The sequence below is a fragment of the Euprymna scolopes genome, chromosome 9 (assembly GCF_053919585.1).
Source record: "Euprymna scolopes isolate OS-2025 chromosome 9, ASM5391958v1, whole genome shotgun sequence".
NCBI lineage: Eukaryota > Metazoa > Mollusca > Cephalopoda > Sepiida > Sepiolidae > Euprymna > Euprymna scolopes.
In genome coordinates, this window is record NC_136490.1 from 104,066,630 (window position 1) to 104,089,844 (window position 23,215).

The following is a 23,215-nucleotide window of genomic DNA, read 5'->3' on the forward strand; positions in this document are numbered from 1 at the left end:
GTTTTAAACAATTGGACTCAAAGTAGGACGTCCCCAAGTACGAAAGGATTAATGCGGTATTATGCTGAAAAAATATACTAGCTAAGGGAAAAGTTTGTTTAATTCTTAAGAAACAAGGATGACCAACGTCGCCCATTATTCCCCTCTTTTGAGTTGACCTTGTGCCTAAGTTTTTTTTATTCGGTTTGATCTCGCATTGTTATTTTAATCTGAATAAAATATTAATAATCTCAAAGTGTAGTAACTGTTCTGTAGACGCTGCAATCAAAGTAACATCTTCCGGTAACCCAACATATTAGATTATTACTCATGAGCAACTAGTTTTAGTCAATGTAGCGGAAACATTTCATAGCATTTGTCACTATCATTTTCCCCAAACATAATCTGGCATTCCTTTTCCCCCTCTCTCCAGATTAAGAAAACGGCCTTGTGCCTAGTTTGCTATGGTGGGGAAGCAAATAAATAATTAAATAGAAAACATGGTTGTTAATATTAATATAAATACACGTACAAAAACACATTTATAGGAGTATAGATGTGCTTTACATGTCAAATATTTGTGTTCAATTTTATTCTGTTTTTCTAAATAAAATCTACTTTGATTCTCATTAACTATTTACAGCGTTCTGCATGCCGATCTCCCACTATATATGCATATACTTGCTTGCACTCCTATATCTTATTCCATTTTGCCGTTTATTCTTGCATCTTTAATCAGCATCCCTGTATTATGCACTATGTAGTTATACATTTTAACCTCATTTACACATCCTATAATAGATGACACGCCATTTTCCATGGGATTAGCTATAATCATTTACTATTACATTACTAGGGCAGTGTCATGAGCATAGATGCTGCTGGCGAATGTCTTATTTCATTCAGTTTATATTGGAATTCGAGTATCTAACGACGGAATACATCCAAGTATTATTGTTTCGAAAGCTGATTATTTACAAAAAAATACCTATGATAACTCGATAATTTAAAAAAAAGTGTTCTAACTTAATTACGCACAATTATCCACGCGTATTCATATTATTTTATACTTGTTGCTAATCACCATCATCATAAACGCCGATATCATTATCCATATACATATATAACATATACAAATAAAATTTCGTGACGTGTAAAAGAACAGAATGAACAATATATATATATATATATATATATATATATATATATATATATATATATATATATATATACACAGAGGGATAGAGAAAGAAAGAGAGAGGGAAAAGAGAGAGTGGAGAGCGAGAAAGATGGAGATGGATAGAGAGATAGAGAGATAGAGAGAGATAGAGAGAGAGAAAGTAATCGTGGGAGTGGATCTATGTGAGTTTTTTTTTCCTTATCGTAAATGTGTAAATATAATGCAATTGAATTCAGCATCCGTTTAACGCATGTGTTATTTGTATAATTGTTTCTTTGTAAATAAATTATTGGTAACTTTTATATGAAAGCCTCTTCCCGGAAATTCGAAAAGTATCTAATTAATATATATTGCATAAAAGTAATTAATATATATTGCATAAAAGTAAAATAATTCCTAAAGGTCCTTACCAGTAATTACGTCACATGAACATGGAAAAAGTAACTTGTAATTATATATATATATATGTGTGTGTGTGTGTGTGTGTGTGTGTGTGTGTGATAAGTGCTAATGTATGTGCTTAAATTCAAATGCATAACAAGTAAACATGTTGCACACTCACATTTATACTATATATCTACCACAATCATATTCAATATGTACATATTATAAAAGATTAGCACCTGTTTGCACGTGTTTACTTCAAGGAAAATGTTTTTTTAATATATATATGGCCCTTTTCAGTCTTTCATTTTATAAAACTTTATATTATTTTATGATACAAAACTAATATTAGAGTGTATGTACATACCTGCCCTTTTCGGTGAGTGGCTTATGACCTCGCGTAAATTATCCCAAATATGCATTCTATTATAAAATATCTATCCGATTATTTCACATATCAAATTAATCGTAAAACATATGCGCTTGATCGTTTAATCAGAGATTCTGTTTATGTATTATCTGTATTGAATTTACCTGTCTACAAACAGAAATGTTAAAAGGCGTGCTTCATGAATTACACATATATTATGGATGAATTCAGTTGTAATACAACGGTCACTGTTTCGTAATCTAGAACACTTTTCATATAGGAGTTTTTGAGGGATTATGAAAGGTAACTTAGATTAACTAATGGCGACATAACCTACTCATGGATTGTAATGTATCAGCAATAAACAGATAAAATCTAAGATCGATGCTTACAGTTGATGATAAAAAGCACAGACAATAAAGAAGTAGAAGCGATAAATGTACGATTACGAGATGGGCTGGGTCAAAATTAGTGTATAGATACAATTACTCCTACATTCAACGCGATTAAAACTAACTGGAATTTTGTAAGTCAATGAATTTTTATGAGCTAAAATTTATTATATATACATATATATATATATGTATATATATATATATATATATATATATATATATATATATATATATATACCTTACTGCGTGATAATTGCGACAAATCAGGGGGTAATTGCTCCAACTAAAAACAAAAAAAAAACTAAGTGATATTTATATAAGTGGTTGCCAAAAGAGCACTCTTAGCTTGTTGGCGAAATTACCCTTGACTTGGCGCAATTCCCCGAAAGTACGGTATATATATATATATATATATATATATATATATATATATATATATATATATATATATATATATATATATAAATGAAAGCGTCTGTGTGTGTCTGCAGTCTGTCTGTGTACATTACAACACAACGCAATAATTCTGTCAATTTTTAGTCGACAGACTCGAAATTTGATGTGCAGGTTATTGAGATTTGGGAAAATCTTTGTAATCTGTTTTCGACCAGAAATTTGGCTACGGTCAAATTTCAAAGATTTGACCTTTGAGAACTCTTCTAAACTCATACGCCAATTTTGGTTACACACTATTGAAATTCATATATAGATTCATTGACATGGATCTAACTTAATAACTTTATTTGAGCCCAAACCATAAATGGAAAAGCGGTCATAATAGGGGCCAAAGTTTTAAAAACGTTACCACTTGGTTTCTAGTAAATTACTCAGGCAGTTTCTTGTCTACACATTGGCAATTTTACATAAAGCGTATTCAGAGATTAGGGAAGCTTTTTAATCTGTGTGGGTCGAAAATTTGATGCATGTATCTTTGCATGTCTGCCTGAAACTTTCGACTGAGGCGACAGAATTTCTCATGGTTAGTTGCGTTTAAAAGCCCGACCTTTCAGACGACAAATATCGCGAAATTAGCTACAAAACATTAATTTTTCATCCTAACATGGCCACTTTTCTATGAGGAGGGGTCGGGTCGTTTTGTTCACCGATAGTTTTGAAAATTATCCCCCCTTTTCGATTGTCTAGCCTTAATTTAAACCTGCGTTACTACCGGTTTATATATAATTATTTAGATTAAAACATGGCAATATTGTTCTTAATATTTCACTCGTGATTTAAAATAGATCGTGATCCCTTAATCAATGAGGAAACAAACATTATTGTAGGAAATGCACAAATTACAAGATTAATATACTCCAAAGTGTTCCCATATACACTATGTTATATAGTGTTGATGAATTTTATTTAGTTATTATATGATTACATTTTTAATAATATTTCTTTAGAATTTCTGTAACGTATTTAAAGCTTGGCGATTCTATTGTTTGCTTCGATAACGGCTATTTAATTTAATGTGATATTTAATATTGACAAAAAACACTATTGTGTTAAGACGTGTCGGTGTTATATATATATATATATATATATATATATATATATATATATATATATATATATAGGTGTAATGTACACATTTTGTTTAGTCTAAAAAATATGTTAAAATATAATTGATGTACCAAAAAATTAGAAACTCTTTGTCTTTTTACTGCTAGATTACATTTTGTTATGTTAGGAGAGTCAGTGGAGAAATCTTGTTTATGAATTATGTAAAATATAGTTGAAATATCACATATGTTTTCCGATATCATCTTAGATTATATTGTTGTGTTTAAATTTTAAAATATGAATAATGTTCCAATACTTTTTATCTGAAAATAATGTATATATCTTTTGCAAAACAAATTCTTGTGGAATATAACTTTTAAATTAAGAAAAACGTATCTCGGCTCCCCCCCACCAAAAAATGAAAAAAGAGAAAAATATTGATCGAAAAAAGCACCCTAAGTATCACCACACTTGTGCTAACTCAATATAAGTGCATTCATGCTAGTAACTTAAAAATCTTGAGTTCTGCTGACGATTAAGTCGCTGAAGGCGTTTTTGATATGCCTTAGATTTTTTCATGCTGAAAGTTGTCGAGATGCTTATAAAAATCGTAGTTGGTGGGTAAATTTCTTAGAAATATGCCGAATGAAGAAGAGTTGTGTTACCTAATTCGTTCAACTTTCCCTGTGTTGGTTTTACAATGTGCGGTCGGGCATTGTCGTGGAGGAGAATTGCGCCTTTTTTTTGTTGATTAAAGTTGGGTGTTGTTGTCGAAGTTTTTTTATGCATTTCATCCATTTGTTGATATGACTTCTCCACTGCATTCAAAAACCTGTAATAAATGAGACCTATAGCAGACAATCAAAAGGTCCGCATTTACCCGTTTAGCGCTACTTTTGCTGCAGGAAGCGTCGTGGAGCTTCAGCTGCGTCAAACTACTGAGAAGATCGTCTCCACCTGGCGGAATGAACTCACTGTTCATTACAAGTTAAAACAAATACGGGAAACGGGGTGTATGGTTGCATCATATTAAGACGTTGACACTTCATGACAGCGTTTCTTTTTTTTGTCGTTTAATTCGTGAGGCCCCCATTTATAAAGTTTTTCTTTTGTTTTCAACCATTCCTAAGTGGATGGTAATCATCGTATACCTTTCAATTTAAGTCAGAAGTTAAGTTTGGAACGGTTCTGCGTGGGTTAGCTTCGACTATTTGTTTATTGTTAACACTCAATAAACGACAACCACGCTCATAATCTTCAAGAATCTTGTCGCCGCCGAAAAAATATCTCAACCTGAATGTGCTGTGGGTTCAGTAGTCGGTATTGAACCAAAACCTTCGTTTATATCGCGAGCTGTTACAACAGCTTTTCTCCCTGGATTGAATTTTCAAAAAATAGTGCGAATTTGCTATTTTCCCATCTTGTATTAAACGTTCTTAAACGAAGACATATCTGTTGTAAAACGATTGTAATTTAACTTACCAATTAAAACGAAAAATGTTTATGGGAATTATTTTAATTGACAGAGTTATGCCGTTTTTTTTACATTGTGTAGAAACACAAAACCTTCACAAATGGAAACAAATAATTTATCACGATACTCTATAAAATTTGATTGTATGAACTTATTATGTCAGAAATCGACTGTGGATAGCCATAATATATATATATATATATATATATATATATATATATATATATATATATATATATATATGTATATATATATATTACGATAACTCTATATCTATCTATAGCTATCTCGCTCTTTCTATATACATATATATATATATACATAAATATATATATATATATATTTAAATATATATATATATATATTTAAATATATATATATATATATATATATATATATATATATATATAGAGAGAGAGAGAGAGAGAGAGAGAGCGGCATTAGAGAACAATTTTCAGATTAAATATATTTCATAAGGCACGAGCTGTGTACCTTATATTTCGAAATGTGGTGTTTGTTTCAGATTACACAAAGAGTTCCGGCATATCAGAAAAACTGTTCAGCTATATAGAGAATAATCTCAATCTCCATCTTCTCGAATAAAAACTCAACAAAAGGAAAGAGGAAGACGTAACCCCTCCCAAAGAAAACTTTGAAAAAATCTACATTAAACTATACAAATAATGAATGTGAAGTTTGTGAATGGACTAGAAAAATGACTATGCATTGCTCAGATTTTATCCTGCTTTATATTTAAGTAAACCCACCTTGTTCTTTGGATTAATAATCAAACTGATGTTTAAACGTATTTTTGCATATTTCCGATCATGCATATGTTTACATATCCGTAAGTATCTCATATATATATATATATATATATGTATATATATATATATATATATATATATATATAACCATTTCATTTAGTCACATAAAATTACTATACGAAAGTATAGATTTATGCGTAAACTTTAAGTATTTACTTCAAAAGTGCTCAATACGTAGGTAGAGCTAGTTAGTAATTTATAAAATATATATGGCGATTAAGCTATACTGAATATTCTGCGTTTCATCCAACTATAGGATTCGTCAGGTTCGATGCTTATCGAAAGCATTCTTATATAAAACCAACATAAAAAGCTGCTAAGTATGTAAAGAATATTTATTTGGAATTTCAAAAAAGTCATCATGGAGTTCATATGGAACGAACTTACGTAGATTCACATTGATAAATTTTCTGTTACGTATAGGTAGAGACTATAATAAAAGACATATATATATATATATATTTATATATATATATATATTTATATATAAATATATATATATTATTTATAAATATATATATAATATATATATTTATATATATAAATATATATGTATATATATACATATATATTTATATATATAAATATATATATTATATATATATTTATAAATAATATATATATATTTATATATAAATATATATATATATATATATATAAATATATATATATATATATATATATATATATATATATATATATATGTCTTTTATTATAGTCTTTACCTATACGTAACAGACAATTTATCAATGTGAAACTACGTAAGTGTGTTCCATATGAACTCCATGATGACTTTTTTGAAATTTGATATAAATATTCTTTACATACTTTGCAGCGTTTTATGTTGGTTTTATATAAGAATGCTTTCGATAAGCATCGAAAATCCTTGATAGATAATCGAAAATTTTCATTAACGAAAGAAATTTTAAACAAATAAACAGTCTACCCTCATGTCCAACAAATCAAGTTTTTGTTGTTTTTCAAAACGAAATTACATTTATTAAAATCCATTATTTCTGAGTAACTTTTTTTTCCAGAAAGATAAAACCTTAAATTTTATTATATAGAAAACAGAATAATGTAAAATATTTTCTACTATTTTTAATTAAATTTTAAATGTTAAATTTTCCTCAAATGTTAACAATTGGCGTTTTTTGTTTTGCACAAAAAAACTATATAAATAGTTTAAACAAAAAAGGTTGTTGAAAGACTTCATTTTTTATTTCTTGTCTAACTAAGATTTAGGGTGATTTTCTATAAAAATATGCAAAAATATTTTAATATAAGTACCTGGATTTCAAATAATTCCACTTATTCATATAGGCAACCAGTTACTTCGAGTCGATTAGATTACTATGTTTACAAACGTTATATTTGTTCTTGATAAAAAGCAAACTACGGAAGACCAAACAGCAAAAAAAACTTATTTTTCAGTGACGAAAATTTCAATGTATTATTAACGCTGAGACTTTGTATGAGTTTGGTTTTTAATATGTATGTGTGGGGGGGTCAGGCTCTCCAAAATGGGGAGGGGGCAATTTAAAGCAGAATAAAAATAATTATTTCAGCGCGTTTGGTCCACCGTAGTCGAAAGTCGGCAAACGTTTCCAAACTGGATCGAAAAAAAAATGATGATATTTTTAACACAAAGGGCACAATATGTGTCGATTTTTTTTTTTGTATCAAGAATTCAAAGCATGCCCTTAATCATAATGGTCGTGCATTATTCGGCTCGCTAAAAAGAAATTGTTAATTTATTTATCAAAGATTTTAAAATGGCTTTTTTCGTATAAATATTAATTTTTTTTTTGTTTTGCTTAACTTAAATTAATTGTTTTACTTAACATATTCACCGAATTTCACACTTCAAAACTCAAAAGCGGGATAATAACACACAATCGAAGTTCTGATATTCAGACATCAAAATAAGGTATGCAAACAAGTTTGTTTGTTTTTTGATCTATAATCCCGTCGCTTACAACAACGCAATATGTTTTGTTCAGTTTCAGATGATTATTTTAAGCATATTTGGAACCCCCTCAAAACAAGGGCGGGTTTTGTAAGCAAAACATATATAATATTGTTTAAGAACATTGTTATAGAGTGCATTATGTTTTTAATAATCGCTGAAAATTTCCTATTGATTGGATAATTACCTGATTTTTAGTAGATGCTCTCATAAAGTAGGGCCAGAGTTTTAATTGGATGTTTCTGTTTAGAGCGCGCTTGAATCATGATTTTCATATTTGATTTTTAGCTACAATTCAAGCCATCGTGTAAAATAATTGTATAAAATCAAGAGTAGGTGTCCAACGTAACAATGTAGAATTAATGTATTTTGCACTGTCAGAGCGTAAACACATGTATAACCTTCTCACAGTGCATTGCTATTGTCTCCAAATAGAACTGGCATCTAATTGATTTGATTTTAAATGGGCAATTTCACTGATTTTTATAACAATAAATGTATAGTGTAGAACATTGTTCAATATCCTTTAATCCTTTGTAACGTCGGCGATCCTTGCTATTACTCTATATTTAGGTAACAGTAAATATTAAAAGGGTAATTAAACGTTTACTTAGTATAAAAATATGTTTAATACAAATATTGTATTTGTCAAATTACTAACCATTTTTACTATAGCATATATATATATATATATACATATTTTTATAGGATTATCTACGATTATTGAACGTATTCATAACGTTTTGTGCTTACAAACATTTTTTTATACGTATGAAAATAAAATGTAAAGTATTGTAAATATATCTGAGTGCGTTTAAAGATTCGGGATTTCATTTGAAAGTGTGTAATTGAGTATTATATTCAGTTGGAATTTATACATAATTATTTCATTTTTATTACCTATTAAATCAGGTTCACAAATATTCAACATCAATCGAATCAGAGTGTGTGATATTAAAATTGGAAATTATTCCCATGTGTTTAACCGTTCACAATGATAAGATCGAGCGTAATTCTTGTATTCATGGGCAAAGGAAAGGTCTGTGTCTCTCTCGCTCTATACTAGCTACATTATTAATTGGTGCAAAAATAATGTCGTTTTGCAATGATGTTTAGCGTAAAAACGACATTATTTTTTCGCCAACAAAATAGCAAATCGAAAGTGAGCAATGCGTAGTCCGCGACTGTGGTAGACCACTTCACTTAATAATAATAATGTATTTTTGTAGTTGTTTACAAATACACATACATAGATGTATATCTTATCTTTAGATACGAGTTAATATTTGTAATCTATATAGTGAATTTTTGAATCGCCATATTAAATGCATTACACTACATAAAAAACTCAGATTATACATGTATCTCCATCAGAATGTTGTATTTTTCCTTACGTTATGATAATTGTATTAAAAGAAATAATATAAATGAATATTTACTTAGGAATAATAAAAAAGAATACATTAATTAATATGTGCTTAGCAGCAATAAATGAAATTTTAGATTTCGATTGGCAAAAATGCAACGTTTACTTAGGATAGTACACCTTGTTGCGTATCCAAATTGTATAAACGTTGGAGCGCTTGATGTATTTCAATTGAATATACAATTGTGTAAAGACTATATTTGATATATCTATAAATATATTCGTCCATATATATATATATATATATATATATATACATATATATATATATATATATATATATATATATATATATATATATATAAAACTTATTTAACTAACTTTCATTTACATTTTCAAATTTTACCGTGATTGGATGCTTTTCCTTTCACCAGGCTATCCATTTACGTGAACTCATTTTTTCTTTACCTCATTTCCTCTGCTTCAATTTTTTTTATCAAGTAAGATCTTTGACTTATTGTAGTTTCAATAAATACTTTTGCAAGCAAGATCCGATCCCGCATTTTGCTAATTCCTACGCTCTGATAATAAGGAAAGTATTTCTTCGAAACTCCGCGGATTAAGGACTATCCACTTATTTAGTGTTTCCTTTTCAAATTAAATATGTTTAAACTCTTTTTCAAAGGGGGTTAACATGTTTTATTAACTACTTGCTCGTATATATATATATATATATATATATATATATATATATATATATATATATATATATATATACAGAGAGAGAGAGAGCGAGAGAGAGAGAGACTCCTTAAGTCTTTCCCAGTTAAAAACGAACTCGTGCCTGCACGAGAATATTTGTGACAGGAGGTGCGCAATATCCAGTCACACCTCTCGTGAGTCGACATTGTTCAATTATAGTGGCAACTGACGTGTAATGTACAGGACGACTTGAAAAAATATCTAGATAAGTGGAGAACACATACAGCGTCGAAACTTCCCAAAGGATCACCCATCTGGTACTAACCAGGCTAAACGTTGCTTAACTTTGGTTATTTAATGAGAACTGGTGTGTGAACGCGATCATGCCGTATAACCACATATTTTTACATACACACCCACCCATATATATAATCAATCCCAGATAGCAAACTATTTTTCTGTTCAATACAAATATGTGGGACTTGCTACACATGATCCTCAATGTGAGAAAAGTCATTATTTTCATATAGACTTACCTAACATGGTTATCACTCTCCGTGGTGTTGAGGGGCATTTTCTTTTGTATATGTATACTTTAAGGTGCCTAATATGGATCTCCTGCTTGTTTTTTTTTATATGGATTTATTCTTCGATAAGTAGGTATATAAACTAGTTTGCTGATTTAAGTAATGCTATTTATTGTTGTTCGTTCAAAATGTTTAGATACATGATTATTTGTAGATAAATTGTATTTGCCGCTATTGAATTACTTCTTATTATTATCGATTTTTAGAGTATTTTTGAAACACACATAATAATAAAAAAGTTCTACATTTAGCATAGAAAAGAAACTCCATAATGAACATTGAACAAAATAGAGAGCTTTTTCTTTGTCTTTTTAATTTTTTATTTAATAATATTCAATGATAGCAAAACAAACAACATGAAACTTTAGTGTTTTTCTTACCAGGTGATGATTTTCGTCCTTCTCTTTTATATGCATGATGACGCAAGAGAAAAAAAAAGTAAACAAAAAAAAATCGAAAATTTTTAAAACATACAGAACAATGTGAAAATGTAATTACAAAATTTAAACAAAACTATAAAGAAAATAATTCTAAGCATGGATAATCTATATTCACCTTATTTACTCGTGTTTTAGAAACACACGTGTTTACCATAAGAACATTTTGTGTCATCTTTACAGGATATAACACTCCCGTTTCTTGCATGTGGCAATTGCATAACTCTTACCTACACGATTTTATTCAGCTTTATTCACATATTTTTACAAACAGCGACCGTGACCTCTTCAACATCATGCATTTTATTAAGTAACCAATATTAGTTTGTATTTATTTCTTATATACTTGCTCTTTACGATAATAATAATAATAATAATAATAATAATAATTACTCATATTCTATAAGTTAGTTATCAACCGGAAATCAACATAAAGCAGCTGATGCGAGAACCGAGAGTGCTATGCTAAACTCAGACTTCAATTAAAGGTAATTGTCTTTACCCGAACGAAATAACTAGTAACGACAGATTTTACTATGCACTAAACAATTAAGTAAACGAATATGTCAGCACAAGCATGGCTTTTTCACTTAATACTTTATCATGAAGAGTGAAAGAAAACGGACATGCCAAGGAGTGTCTACAAGAAGATCTTGATTGAAACAAAACGAAAAGTACTGAAAAACGTAAAGATCATCATATTAACCAGATTGCTGTGAAAGCCGATGTCGGTTATCTACGTGTAATACATATACAACCGTTGTAACGAGAATGCATGGGGATATGCAACGACTTATTAATATAAGTGTAGAGTTCTGTAAGAATTATCATTAAATAATCTCTGCGTTGTGAGGCATCTCGTTAGAATTTATGTAGTAAGTCCTAGCAAATAAAAAAACAACAACATAATAATAATGATAAAATCAATAGCAGCAGATAAAAGTACCACTTAAAACTCTTGACGGATAAAAGAGTATGGGAATATCGAGAGATAATCCCAGCCAGATATACAACAGCACATACAAGCGGGCACTTCAGCTGCCTTATTGTCACTCCAGATCCTAAAAAGATAAGAGTCGTTGCTATAAATACTAAAGGGCTGTCGTTATAGCGCTAAAATGTAATTATATGAATAGATGGAGAAGGCAAGAAATCAAAGTTTATTTATTGTCGCTTGGACTCCAGGAAATAGCACTAGTTTACTGCTTTTGAGCAGTCAGCGTAATAAATTGCGCTAAAATAATAAGTGTGTAAAATAATAATAATAATAATAATAATAATAATAATAATAATAATAATAATAATAATAATAACAATGAAAATGATGTTGATGCCAATGATGATGACTGTGATAACATTCAAAGAGATAATCTGAAAGGATTTTACAAACAGAATCGATGTTTATTTACATTATTTACATATTTCGGACAATTATTTTTATCTCAGTATTTGTTAAGTTCACATGGAATTAATGTAAAACACTACAATACCCAATTACCAAATTAAAAAAAAACAAATGCTTCATCTCATGAAGGTATATATTTATTCAATTTCTGCCGAAAGCCAGTTACTGTTATCAGTTCTACACTAATAATTTAATAATGCAAGATATGTGTGTCCTATAATGATGGAAAACTAAATAATATTAATCATCTTGTGTAACGTGTATTCACTGAGACTGTAGGAGACACCACATTAAAGAAGCTTAGCGAAAGATTCGTACGTGATTTATTAGAAGGTACAAAATTATGATATGGTTTTGAATAATTCTTGAATTAGAACCTAGAAACAAGATTCGGGTTTCTTTCTTCTGGATCATTTCTTGTCAAGCAAAGTATGCACTGTCCTCTCATAGAATTCGGGAATGCACACTTCAATAATTTGCATATTCATAAAGAGACTTCGATTTTTTTGGAGGGGGCGGAGTCCAGCCATTCGGATATATGAGAGGGAACATACATCTAAACTTATTTTTCTAAACTAAACACGGGATTATTAGATGCCCTTTTTGTTCGGAGTTAAATGAGAATCATATTAAACCTTGTATGGTGCTTTGCAAATTGACACTTCGAGTTTTGTATATATCCTTGGAGTATGAGCGTTTGTGTTACTTTTACATCAACCACGCATTAACCAATAAACACTTTTCTATTTCAATTGCTTTGAGGAGTATATCCCTTGAATATTTTATACATGATTATGTATGCGAGTTCCACCTCATTAAATCCATTGTGGTCTATTATGTATATCTTTTAGAGGTGTTACCTGTATGGTATATATAAGTGAATGCAACGCTTTATCCGTCACTCTTTTTACTGCTGTATTCGGAGCAGTAATAAGCCTAACACTTTCGGATCTACAGAATGTAAACTTGTAATACCATATATCTGTCATGAAAAGCATTATGCATTAATTTGTATGTAAAGCAACATATATGAGGCATTACAAAAATGTATGTGTAGAATCGTCCCAGAAGATCTGGCATTTGAATTGTTATGCAAAGCAGAAAGCAAATAGCAACTCAGAAAATACGATATTCCATTCGATTTTGTCATTTTCTACTTGTAACAGGATTGTTAACTCTTGTTTATTTTATTTTTTAATCATTTCCGGTCTGATATGATTTATCTTTTTTGGATATTTTTTCACGTCACTGATTTAGACTCATTTATATGGATAATAATACCATTGTGCACAGACGAAAATAAACCTTTCTACCATCACTTTTAAAAGACGGTGTACTCTCGCAGAAATAATTAACCGGTGTTGTAAATTTCTGAGAATACATTTGCTCATTGATGTTCAACCTTAAATAACCACATATTGAAATGAACAAGACTTTGTCAATACGTTGATCGGCGATGATATTGAAACTTACACAAGAGCACGTGATACATTTAATTCTTGCACCTTGTCAGAGTGGAGTAAACTGTTATTTTGAAGTAAATCGTTCATGTCAAAACGAAAAATCTGTCCTATGTTATTCGTTTTATTTTTGCCAAATGATCATTTAAACAGACAGTTATACCTATATTTCAATTATTGTAACATACAGGTTAAAACAAAGGATATAAACAAGCTCGAACAAGAAGTTTGCTGATCTAACAGATGTAGAGAAAATGGATGTTTTAAAAAATAAATATGGGCTAAGCAAAATTGTATATTGAAAGGATGTTGTTGAAAAGGACAATTAATTCTCAAAACAAAAAACAAAAGAAAATGAAAGTGTTTCAAGAGTTTGTGACATTTCGTATGCTCGCTTCCTCGTTGAGAAAAGTTCAGTCCAGTGTACCTTTAGTATAGACGAAAGCACATTGTTTTTTACATATTTTTACCTTTTAAACCATTAGGTAAAACATGAGAAAAGAGAAAGTGGGGTGTGCTTGATGGAATTCTTTGATGAATTGTCGGTTGTAGCAGGTTGACAGATTTATTTTTTAATGTAATGAACATAAAGGATAGAATTTGACTAATTGTATTCTTTAAGAAAAAAAGAAGGCTATAAGGCAGATAGAGGGCAAAACCACTAAATGTAGTTACTCCAACTTTCTTTTCGGTGACAACAGCTAATTGGAACAGGCGAGTTCTAAATAATTGCTTTTAAATTATGCCATTTTTGAATTACAGTTTTTATTGATAATAGGCGTTTTATACAAAATTTGTGAGCTGACTGTTGGATAATTTCAGGTTTAAAAGTGTGAATTATATATATATATATATATATATATATATATATATATATATATATATATATATATATATATATATATATATATATATATTTATAAGTGGACAACAGAAATGCCCTTGCTAGGCTAAGAAGAGGAATATTGTCTTGGTAAAATAATTTAGCTGAATGTTATTTATGTAAATAGTTAAGTGATATGTTAATAGATTTAGCTGAATGAACATGAGAGTTTAGAAATCCCCCCAGAATAATTGATAAGTGACATTGTTCACGCCACATTTATATAGTTGATCTGAAGAGAGGTTCCCTTCAATCGACTACGCAAGCGGGACTGACATATCAAATATATTTAAGCAGGGAATTTGGACGTTGTCACTAACAGGAAGCGAGGCTAGACAAAACAAGCATGTAGACGGAGCAGACTACGGTAAAACAGTGAGACATCCGAAATAAATTTGTTTTTATAAAATATAAAGTCGCGGCCCTTCGCTTTACAGAGAAGGAAAAAAAATGCATGTCTTAATCGTCTTATTGTGTTAGTATGGTGGACATTCATCACAATGCCCAGCAGCAGGAAGACAAATGACCTCCGGGCTGAAAGGTATAAAACATGTTATTCTTCCATATAAAACCCCCCTTCTCTACAACAATTTGAATCCACTTTGTTACCCACCTGTTCCTTCCATTCAGTATCTGATGTCTTTCGAGAAATAAGTCTGACTCAAATTTGCGATAGAGATGATGCCAACATTAGAATATGCGGATTCATAAAATATGGAAATTATTATACTTTTAAATGCCCCCCTCACTCCCTATATATATATATATATATATATATATATATATATATATATATATATATATATATATATATATATGTAGATATATATATATATATATATATATATATATATATATATATATATATACATATATGTGTGTATGTGTGTGTATATGCGTGGGTGTTTTTAATCTGCTCATAAGCAAATGGTAATTTTATTTTATATTAAATGGGTCTAAGTTGGAAAAGTTTAACCTATCGTTTTTATTTTTTAAAAACATGAGAGAAATATTCTGTAGTCAGAAATGCGACTATATTGTATTTTTATAACTGATAAATTTATAAAATATAAGTATTATATTAAACGTTCCAGTATGTTCGGTCACTGAACACAGTAATTTATTGCTTATATTATAAAACCTTTGACATAATAGAACTCACTTATATCATCGGTGTTTTTGATTCGCTTTAAAACATAATTATCTCATTATTTACATCGACAAATTATTAATATCATAATGATCTCCATGCCCTCTCTCAGATGCGAGATTATTTGAGATAAAAAAAAATGGATAATATATTTATCTGTAGTAATTATACTCTTATATTTCAGCTCGTAATATTGACCGGAGGTATCCGATTTTACGTGTAAGTTATTTCTTTTAAATGTCTATCATTCAGCCTCCTTTTGCCTTCTCTTTACCTTTTTTTGTCCAAACACCTCTTTCGCCTCCACATAGATATTTCTTTTTGTTGAGCATACATAGACATACAGACAAAATATATATTTTATAACTTAGATTCCTCGGATAATTATTTCGCGTATAATTTTTTAATTATACATAACACTGCAAAAACGCTCACGCCCACGAAACCAGGCCAGGTTGCCCATTAAATTAAGAATAATTACTTCTTTCTTTTAGATATTATTCAATCAGAGCAACAGTGATCAAGAAAACACCTACTTTTATTGTATTTGTTTTTTTTTGTTTTTTTTTATATTGTTGTTTTCCACATTTACACCAAGGCGACTATTCTTTTTATAATATATGTACTAGTCAGCCATATTGTTATAGCATCACATATAATAGGATGCCTTCTTCTCAAACAACTATATAATCATTCCAGACGTTAGTAAAAATTTCAATTAACCTTTTTCCAGAAGTAAATCAGCCTCTTTATACAAGAATGATATTTTACGTTTATGTCTTGTAAAATATAACGATTCATTTATATTCGTTAAAGAATATAAAAATTGCTGAAAAATTATTTCATTTATACTTTACATGAATGTTTACATGACAGAAATACAATTATTCTAAAATATCGTAATAGATTAATAGTCATAATCACTAATTATTTAAGAATGATGTTTAATATTCAATAATACAAATTCATTTATTATGTTAGAATAGTATTGCTACAAAATTAAAATGACATATCTACATAATAATATATTGGAGGTATGAATTCTCATTGGTATTTAAAAGTAATGGTGTATTTTAAGTTTCTCTTCCCGGTAAACCTTTCATTACATTAATAATTAATTATTTATGCAATTACTATAAAATATTACTACAAGAGACGTCCAATAAACAAAAAGGTCCATGTTCTTGCATGAATTGGAAATGATTGAGAAAGTAATTAAAGTAAAACCAACAAGTTGATGGATCTATCATAGGTGTTTCGCATGTAAGCATTTACACGTAATATAATTAACTTTGAATTTATTGTTATAAAGAGAATATATGTCATGTTTGATATTTAAATATAAAAAAACATACTGACTCAAAGTCAATCTAAAAGAAAATGTTCATTTTTTTTTATTAAAGGATGATTTTCGTAACGTTATATACTTTACCTATGGCTTCTATATAATCCACTAGCTTTCAACTATCGTGATGTATATTTTACTGATATATAAGCTTACGATAAAATATTTAAATAGAAAATGTCATTTATTAAAAGTATCCACTATCATTTGGAGAGAAATAAGTCTTAACTAGATTTTAAATCAATCAATGTTGTGTTTGTAAATGAGTAATTTCAAACAATTTTATAATAAAAATTATGAGAAAATGTATTTACGTTAAGGAATTTGAAAGACATATAAATTATTTATTTCAATACTGTGAGCTGAAACAATTGCATAATTAATTACTAATCTCTGAGTATATGTTATGCTTATTTCCAAAAATTACATTTACTTGTACATTGTGTATTTTTGTATGTTTTTGTTTATTGATAATATACAATAGTAAATTGACAATTCTTTAAATGTGCACACGTTTCAATTCTCTTTTCTTATGTTTTAAGGTTTTGTTTTTATTTCAGTATTGTTTATATTTCGAAATGTCGGAAAGATTTACTGCATTGCATTGCAGAATGTTTATAACGTGCCAATAACATTGCTGATTTTAGAAAACAGAATCTTTTTGGCGGCCATATTTGTTTCTTTTGTAGTATTATTTTCAGTGTATAGTCTGTTCAGTATTTTTCCACATGAGTAAAAAAAAAACTATTTACGACGGCCAGTCAAATAAAAATGCAAAACTTAATTGTCTTTCATGATAAAAAAATCAAAACACAGTTACACACAAAGTAAACGGCCGCTTCATAAGTAGCATATCGTACGCTTACAATGTAATTTTCGTTCATCAATTAAAATGTACTTTTAAAATAGGGATAATCTAATAACAGATTTCCCGAGATCGAAGAGTTTGTTTCTCTATTTTACGACATTGTATTTTTCACGAATTTTTATTATTTTTCTTTTTGTAAAAATTGTTTGTTGATTGTTTCAATAATTTTCTTGCAGGACAAATTATAAAACATCAAAAGAGAATTACTCTTAAACTCTCATCAGATTTTAGAGTGTGTTTTTTTTTTTAATAATTCGTATTTTTAAAGAAATGTAATTTTGTTTCTGTTGATTTTTTTCATCAAATTTTTGTTATAATTTTCTTTTTTGTTTTACATTTTTTAAATCGCATTCATGATTTTGCTTCCAATCCATCGCGATCTAATTTGATGCAAGATTCATATTTCGGTTCGTTTTTGTTCGGGCGGTGGTCGTCCATTTTCGATTTATCCGGACCTGTCAGCTTCGAAACGTTGTTTTCCTTTTTCCACTTCATTCTTCGATTCTGGAACCAAATTTTTATCTGTCTCTCTGATAGTCCCAAAGAATGAGCGATTTCTATTCGTCGTCTGCGGGTGAGATATCGATTAAAATGGAATTCCTTCTCCAGTTCCAAGGTTTGAAAACGGGTGTACGTCTGTCGTGTTCTCTTCTGTTCATAAGCAGTTTCTAAAATGAAAAAAAAAATGAAAAGAGAAGTATTAATTGACAGAAATCATACAGAAAAAAAAGTCTCATTTGTTTTAATAAGCTGAAAGCTATTGGTAGCATACACGCTTGAGTTATTTATCTGCGAAATGTTATATAGCTTGCTATCCGTGAAAAACATATAAAATTAAAACCGATTAAATATGAATTTCTTTCTGATTATTTTAATTTATAAAAATGATTCAATTAAAAATATAGCTACACCAGCCTGGCAGAAATATGGCATCGAGGAAAAGGACACCTGACAAGTTCTCATATTCAAATCGTGATTGAACAGTAAACATCATCAAAGCAAGAAATATAACGTTAGACTGACAAAGAGAGAGGGGGAGGGCATAGAAAAATATACAGCTATTATTACGCTAATGCTTCAGTCTTGATAACAGAGTAATCTGACCTTAGAAGAATTATGTATAAGCTATGCATTAGAAATAATATAAATGCTGCAAGAGATATGTTTTATGTTAGATGCATAGGAGTTACTTTATTTTTAGTGTATTAAAAACAGACCATGATAACAATGTTTTGATTTCGCTATCATTGTCATTCCATTACACTTGAAAAGTTTGATGTTATTAAGAACATTAGAAAACAGCATACGTTAATGATGAAATCGATACCAGACTAAGTGCAATATCTAAGATGCCCCTCATATATATTTATATTTATATATTTATCTATTAATCTGTCTCTCTCTCTTTATATATATATATATATATATATATATATATATATATATATTTATATATATATATATATATATATATATATATATATATATATATCACCCAAGAACACGATGGTCCTAGGATACGTTTTTTTCAGGTTACGATATTGAATATGATCTTTTTTTTCGGGCCCCTGGTTACGGTATTTGTCCAGCTTCTCGGTGTTATTTATAGCAAGCGAGACCTGTAAACTGGCGTTTCCCCATAATAATATGCATTTCGCGGCGTAAAAATTTAAAATACGGTGGTTGTTATTTTGTTGTTGGCCAACTACAGACCTCCTCATTTTAAGAACTGTTTTAGGAATATACACTTCATTTTGTGCCTGTGGTGTGGGTTGTCACAAAATTTGGCGGGAGGTTAGTGTATTTTTCAGGTTAATGTTACGGGCAAGTTATTTTTGTAGGTAAGATCGGATTTAAGGTGGCAAAAAATCGAACCATCTGCCCGTTAAATGGGGCTAAATTCCTGTACTCACCCATATTTTACCTAGTATATTTTTAAACTGTATTCTTGACAGTAACCGTTTTAAGTAAGCTGGAAAAATAAACAATATAAACGGAACGGTTCCTTTAGATGCAACCATTCTTATTTATTTTGAACAATATATCAAGGATTTAGTTTATCTTATAAAAAAATATAAATAAAACACCTTACAGATTGAAAAAAAAAACTTTTATACTTTTAAGTGTTAGAAAACTTAGAGGGAATTATTGTGTAATTTTGGAAGAATATTTATAGCAGACAATAGGTATAACAGAAAGGAAATAAAATTGAGAATAAAGTGGGTCTACAAATGTATGTTTTTTACCCATTTTCGTGTAAAAATATAAACCCAACATGTAACAATAGAAATGTATCAGCAAGCATATAGGCAAACACAAATTAAATTATGGTTAAATAGGAAGAAACAAAATAATTATGTTTCAGATCTATTTGCATGTCCAAAAATTAACGAAAAAAAATGAAATCCATAAAAAGAAAGTAAATAGTAGCAGAACTCGTTCCATTGGGAAAAACATAAATAAATAGGTGCAGAAGCCAGGATCCAACGTGCAGCGAAAGTTATAAAAGTTGTTGCAAAGAACGGAAACGCTTTACTCGACTGGTCTATGATGCACGTACAGTGTTAAGACACCCGGAATGACTGCTTTGAACGAACTAGAATCAGGTAATCACTAAACATGCCTCGTTCAGTGTGCGCTGGTACGTCTGGTAATGTGTCAGCAGTTTATCTACGTTATAAGTAACCCAACATCTTATTTATGTTGGGCAATGTTTATAACATCTAATTATAAATCAGAAAACCTATAACATTTGTTTTCGAGAACAATATTTACGTTAAAAGTAAACCAACACATTGTTTTTACAAATTAATATGTTTAATTCTAAACCACACAAAATTCATGTATGTAATTTAGTAATGTAGTAATTGTTGTAGGTAATTTTGTATTTAGCGTATTAGGAAATAATCTTAGTTAGTTTGACTCAAGCAGAATAATGGAACGTTTAAGACAGTTTAAAGGATTCCAACTCACACAGATGACGGGTTTTTACTCCAGTAATATCCTAATCAGTTGAGGTTATATTATGATTTAGCGTATAAGGAAAAAATAGTTAGTCATACTAAGGAATAAGAAAGTAAAGGTCTTAGACATATTAACGGCTTCCAAATCACACAAATTGCTGGTATGTTCTGCAAAAGTAGCCTAAGAACTTGTTTTTTATTATAAGTGTATAATTATGCTAAAGCGAGCTTTGAGAAAAGGAAGAAGAAACAATGCCGTAGCTAATTACGAAAGAGGTATCACGCTATCATAGATGTATACAGAAAACTGGCATGCCCGGACTATTTAATGTGTAAAAAAAGCAGTATGGTATATCAACATATTTCGGTGTCTTTATAAGTTTGTAATATTATGCAACAACCAACCATCGGCAGTTGTCGTAGAGGATCCACTTCTCATCACACATCAGAATCTGCTCTAAAAATGGGTTATTTTTGCTGATCAGAAGGAGCGTAGAAGAAACCTCAAAACGGCAATTGTTTTTATCATTCAATTCATGTGGCACCTATTTACCCAACTTTTTTTTTCTTCTCTATTTGCTTTAAATGGCGAATGACTGTTGAGTGGGCGACCTTGAGTTCAACAGCAACTTCTTGTGTGGTTTTGCAAGAATCGGCTTCAATTAAGGCTTTTAAATGTTCGTTATTAACTGCAGTCAGCCGGCCGCGGCTGTCTTCATCTTTGAGGCTCTCATCACCATCCGTAGCTAATTGCAAAAGATGCATCACGCTATCATAGATGTGTACAGAAAACAGACATGTCCGGACTATTTAATGTGTAAAAAAAAGCAGTATTTCGGTGTCTTTATAAGTTTGTAATCCGGGTATTCAATCTGAAATGATTGCATACTCTCAATCAGGTGTTAGTTGTACTATCTGAGGCGTTTTTTTTTACGGTGTATCGTTCATTCCGGAATAAACGAGATATTAAGTAGTTGGCCAATGAGATTTTACGTTTTTTTATGAACACCACATCATATTTTGGAAGATCATTTGTTCAAAAAAAACCCAAATGGTGAGGCTTTGCAATAGAAAGGCCTATCTGGGAACCCTGGATTAGAATATGATAGTGATCTACGTTTGACGTAACATCGTCAAATATAATTATACTCCTATATGGCCATTGTTGTAATAATCGTAGAAAAAAAAAAGTAGCAATTTCAATTCTGTGGTTCTTCACCCCCCACCCACCCCCAAAACAATCAGCGATTTTTTAATACTAACGAATTTGTCCCATCTGTGTCAGTTGTAAAATACCAGAAAAATAATTCGAGAGAAATATTCATAAACTCATATTGCTAAGCGTTATTTTATTTTTTTTGACACACGCATAACCACATTATCAAGGTCAAGAGGTCACTCGAGGATAAGGGTTAAAGAGTGTACAGTAGAAATTGGACAATATAATAATCAATTCGGAAAATGTGTTAACTTATATGGAACGGCTCATCAATAACTTGTTTACGTTTTACTTGAAGACAACCATATTGTAGTCAGCCGGAAAGCAGGAAAACGGAAGACAATTCCACAGGCGTGATGTTCTAAGAAAGAAGCTTTGTTCATGGAATCTACGTTTAGGTTTAGGCACAGATAAAGAGTGGGGGGATTATTGATAGTGTTTTTCAGCTAGACAAGTGTTTCTTGTGAGAGTTTGACGAGGGGGGCCATAGACTTAAGCTCAGTCGAACACTTTCCATGAAAATAACGATACATCAGAGACAAATTCGCAACATCTCTTCTGTGAGATAGAGGTTGCAGGGAAGAGAAAAGGGTATCTCCTAAGAGGCTGCGAAGTCTATTTTGAACTCTATCAAGGCAGGATAATTCCTTTCTTTCGATGTGGCAAGGGTATTCAATCCTTGGACGTAGCACTGAGATATATACTGGATCGCTAGCAGGATCCCATAATTTTCCCAGTAGCATTAAGAA

General features: G+C 30.0%; 1 protein-coding gene across 2 annotated transcripts in view; it reads right to left on the bottom strand.

The window, feature by feature from the left end:
• Positions 1–15,805: 15,805 nt before the first annotated feature.
• LOC145284796 (uncharacterized) overlaps positions 15,806–23,215 on the bottom strand; it is a 279,090-nt gene continuing 271,680 nt past the window's right edge. For both annotated transcript variants that reach the window (XM_080133763.1, XM_080133762.1), the window contains one exon: positions 15,806–18,952. In XM_080133763.1, the coding sequence (XP_079989889.1) occupies positions 18,636–18,952 (317 nt within the window). In that variant the 3' untranslated portion in view covers positions 15,806–18,635. The remainder of the gene's footprint in view (positions 18,953–23,215) is intronic.